A 4,413-nucleotide genomic window follows, 5' to 3' on the forward strand; every position below is an offset into this window, starting at 1 on the left:
AAAATTTCTGGGGTGGTTGATTGGAAACCCCTGTTCGAAAGTGTATATAATTAATAGTTATGTAACTGTATATATATGTTACAAGAGTTAAGAGTACTCGATTGTTTCTTAGCTGATTGATTATTACTGACTTAAAGGGTGATCCAGAAAATGAGTGCATTGTTCCGATTGTTAAAATAGGTTGGAAAGGAGATCAAAGACTTAAGGCTGGTTGCTGGCCAGCTTTCCTAATACTTCTTTAACTATGATCACATTGTCAAATTAAATCTAAACTAATATGTGTGCTCCTTCGATCCCTGATCTCCAAACTGAAATAATAAAATAGTCAATGTAAAATAACGTTTTTTAAATTAATGAAGTCTAAGAAGTTAAGCTTCTCAGTAGGTCAAGCAGATTTTATCCATAACGAGCTATTCAAACAGTTCATGTTATTCAACAAATTAAACTTACAGTGCTTGATAATTAAAACCAGAAACAGGAATTAATACATCAAAACAGCAAACGCTTTCTGTTGAATCGATGAATATATATACAGTCAGTATACAAAGTGAAGACTTGAATTTAAAAATACAAATACAATCTTTAGGCACTTTATTACATTTAGGAAATGGAATAAAGGATACAAATACATTCTTTACCATGCATGCTACTGCTAAATGCCAAGTTCAATCATTACTTTATTTCCAACAAGAAATGGGGGAAAAAAAAAGAGTCTGTATTAATCATGTACCACCTGTTTTCTATACCTTTAGCCCTTAAATATTGATTAGTATTTAAGATTTGAAATCAAAATGCAACAAGCACATCAGAAATGCCAGCAGCTTGTTCAACCCAAGGAACACTCAAGTTCAATTTGCCATCAGCAGACCACTCAAAAGCTACCTCAGCACCATTCAAACAACATTTCTTTGGTGACTCACTTGAGTAGGCCAGGAACTTGCCTCCACCTTTAACTTTGATCATGGCACTAAACTCGACTGCGGTACTTTTGTACTCCAACTCTTGTAGTGTGCCTCCACAGTTGAACATGTTTGTAAGTCCAATTGGCGCGAACTTAATGCTGTGGCCTAGCTTTCTAACCGGCAAAAAGCTCAAAATCTCAAACGAAGATGGCTGGATGACTATTTTAATGGCATCGGACTTTGGGGTCATCAGGCGGAGCTCATCAACCTCGCTGAGGTAGACAACGTACTCTTCAGCCTCGCCCAAAAGGGCTGCTTCAGACTTTTGGTCCCATTCAATCTCACGAACATGTAATGAACAAGAGATTGGCTTGTAGCACTCTGAGTGGCCTTTGATCCTCTGTTCCTTGGGGTCCCAACCAGCCCCTTGACAATTGAAAGCTCCAATGACACCGCCATACTGTAATAAGTAACATGATTGAGTAAGACTCTCAGTAACCTCAACTTCTCGGGGTTAATGATATTAATCTTCACACAGTAGTTGTACAATTTGTTTAAGAAAGTAAGTATACATGTAGATGCACATAGGGAAATACCTTGTTAAAGTTCCAAATTTTCAGGACAGTCTTATCATCAAATAAAGGGTTTTTGAAGAGGCAGTCCCTGGTTGGGAGAGCGAAATGCTGGCACTTGGGAATTGTACCATCCGGGTAAACAAGCTTCTTAATGAGATCGAAATCATGCCCTGAAACTGAGTCACTTACATAAACCGGACCCCCACAGATTGCTCTTGATCCTGCATGAAATTTGGCACATAAATGGTCTGATTGAAACATGTCCCAATCAGGCTGTATCATCTGGCCCATCCACATGCTGTTGTAAGCGCAGTGGATCATATGAACTCCTTGTAACCAGTAGACTCCCATTGGATCTCCATTCGGATCCTGAAACCAAAAATCGTCACCTGCAACGCAAACACAAAATCCATGAATTCATTAAGAATCTCTTGTGGTTTTCAAATGAATTTGTACCAACAGAAGATCGATTTGTTTATACTTCCTTACCGACTCTTCCAATAGAGATTTGCTTTGTGCCAAGAAAGAAGAAGTCATTGCATTGCTGCATGCTAGCAATAAGTCCAGTCCCATTGAAGTTCTTCTGAAGAGAATGAGTCAGCCCCTTGTAATAAGCCTTTGCAAGCTCCACACGGCCTCCGTATTCCTCAGATACATATTCAAGTGTCTATAGGAAATTCACATGATATGAATAACTGAAAGATTACGATAGTCAATAGAATATAGGCTATAAAATGGTGATGAGCAGAAGACTTACATGAATTACATCCACTTTGACTCCAGTGATACCAACTTCAGAAAGGTAAGAGTGCATGGAGTCATAGAAACTATCAGCTTGATCAGGATGAACAAGCCCAATCCCGCCCTCAATGATTTTCACCACAGCCAGATCATTCATCGTCCCATCTAGTCCAGGTGAGACTTTGCAAGGAATGATCTTTGAACTGAGATGAGTTGAACCTGGCCTAACACCACCCCACGCACCACAAAGAGCATGCCATACATATATGTCATCCAAACCTTTAAACTTGGTTCTCAAGTCACCTGTGAAGGCCTTCATTCCATAGTTTTTGCCACTGCCAGAACTGCTTCCACGGCATTCATTAGAAGCACTGCTCTCTCCTTCACCAATGATATCATTCAACTCTGTCTTCAGTTTCTGAAGTTTTTTTTCGAACACATACAACTCAGTGACTCCAGAATGAAGGGCCTTGTCGTGTTCCTTCTCAGCATGCTCTATTTCAATTGCCTTGGCAATCAGCAGTTTTGGCTTTTTGGGATCAAAAGAAGGAGCATCAGGACCCAACATAGAGCCACCTCTGTAGTTCCTGAACTTTTTGCACTCCTCAAAACTGTGAAGCCTAGCAGTCATTTGAGTCCCACCAAGAACTAGATTTTTTGTGTCCTCCTTCAGGTCCTCATCATCCATGTTGATGCTTTGCCAACCATCATCAATTATGAGAAACCGCGGGGACACACCGCCTTCAACAAATTCTTTCACACCATGCCAGACACCAACAGGTTCTACAGTTAAGTAGAATGCATCCCAAGTGCACCAACCAAATTTGTTAACTAGATTTGGGACCGTCTTCTCTTCCAAGAGCCTAAAACTATTGAGATGGACTCTAACAGCACTATAGGCTTCTTTCATCAAGTTGTAGGGATTTTCAGAAGCATGAACATAAGCAATGGCATTGAAATTCGACGCTTTCACTTGACTAGAACCACTCTCGGCACAGATCATGACATGGTCATCACTGCCAGGATGAAGAGCAGACCTGAAACTGTCTTCAATGATGGGTATGATTATAACATATGACTTGATCTCCGGGACATCTAAGAGCACCCATTGGGTTTCCATTTGCAAGTTTGAACCAGAGTTTCCCACCCACATGGTAGACCACCATGTCTTGAACCTAAAGATACTAAGGAAATCCCTGTTACTGAGTTTCCCCAAGGAGTTGAGCAGCCTATCTGAGGGAACCTCCTTGTTGAATCCAAGGAAAGCACCCTTGTGGGACGAGGCACGAACCCGTTGGAGCAGAGGAAGTGGAACATCAGAAGATTGGCAGGGTGAGTGGAAGTGACTGAAAGTTACATTGCTTGGAACTTCAGAGAGCAATGGAATCCCTTTGACACTAAGCTTTCCATTAGAGACGTCAAAGTATTTTCCAGAACTCTCGGACCGGAACGCATTGAAAACTGGACTAATAGGATCATTAGGAGGTGCCATGAGGAGGAAAACAAATATAGCTAGGCTAGGATGGAGATTTGCAGAAGTGCCGAACAAAGAAAGCAAGTAATGAATAAGAGTTGGAAGACTGATTTATGAAAATATGGGGAGGCTGTGCAAGAATTTATAGACAGAAACCAAAGAGAGGGAAATGGCCGGGTGTGCGTGGAAAGTTGAATAGAAAATAGAATCAAGGACAAGTATCCAGAAAACAGAGTCGGTTGGTTGCCCTTTGTTCTTTATACTGTGCGCTTTATCCCAATGACCTCATTCCATGAAAGACGCACCGACTCCATGCACAGTGACTCAAAGTTATTGTTAAATCCCAGTAACTCTGTAAGTTGAATGGTTCGTGACTTATAAATATTTAAATAATCGAATTCAAAGTTGAAACTCACTTGAAAGGGTCGATGACTTCCATGAATTCGCATGACAGGTCGTAGTTTCTGGGACATTTGAGTGGCAGAGTAGACGTAAGACAACTGGAAGTTTCATTTTTAAGAAGAGCAGAGAGTCGGTTTACCCGTTACAATAAAATTTGACTTGATTAATTTATTTCAGACTGAATCGTTGAACTTGGGAAATTTGAATTTTAGATGAACATTCTTAACCAATAAAGCTACGAGCTCGAAGCACTCATTATAAACAAGCAACATTCTTAACCAATAAAGCTACGAGCTCGAAGCACTCATTATAAACAAGC

General features: G+C 40.4%; 1 protein-coding gene across 1 annotated transcript; it reads right to left on the bottom strand.

The window, feature by feature from the left end:
* Positions 1-511: 511 nt before the first annotated feature.
* LOC112192256 (stachyose synthase) lies at positions 512-3,879 on the bottom strand. Its single transcript, XM_024331911.2, has 4 exons — positions 2,235-3,879; positions 1,967-2,144; positions 1,499-1,866; positions 512-1,362 (listed from the first exon to the last, which is right to left on the bottom strand). The coding sequence occupies exons 1-4, from the start codon at positions 3,708-3,710 to the stop codon at positions 787-789; spliced, it is 2,598 nt and encodes an 865-aa protein (XP_024187679.1). The 5' UTR covers positions 3,711-3,879; the 3' UTR covers positions 512-786.
* Between the last annotated feature and the right edge of the window lie 534 nt (positions 3,880-4,413).

The sequence above is a fragment of the Rosa chinensis genome, chromosome 3, assembly GCF_002994745.2.
Source record: "Rosa chinensis cultivar Old Blush chromosome 3, RchiOBHm-V2, whole genome shotgun sequence".
Taxonomy (NCBI): Eukaryota; Viridiplantae; Streptophyta; class Magnoliopsida; order Rosales; family Rosaceae; genus Rosa; species Rosa chinensis.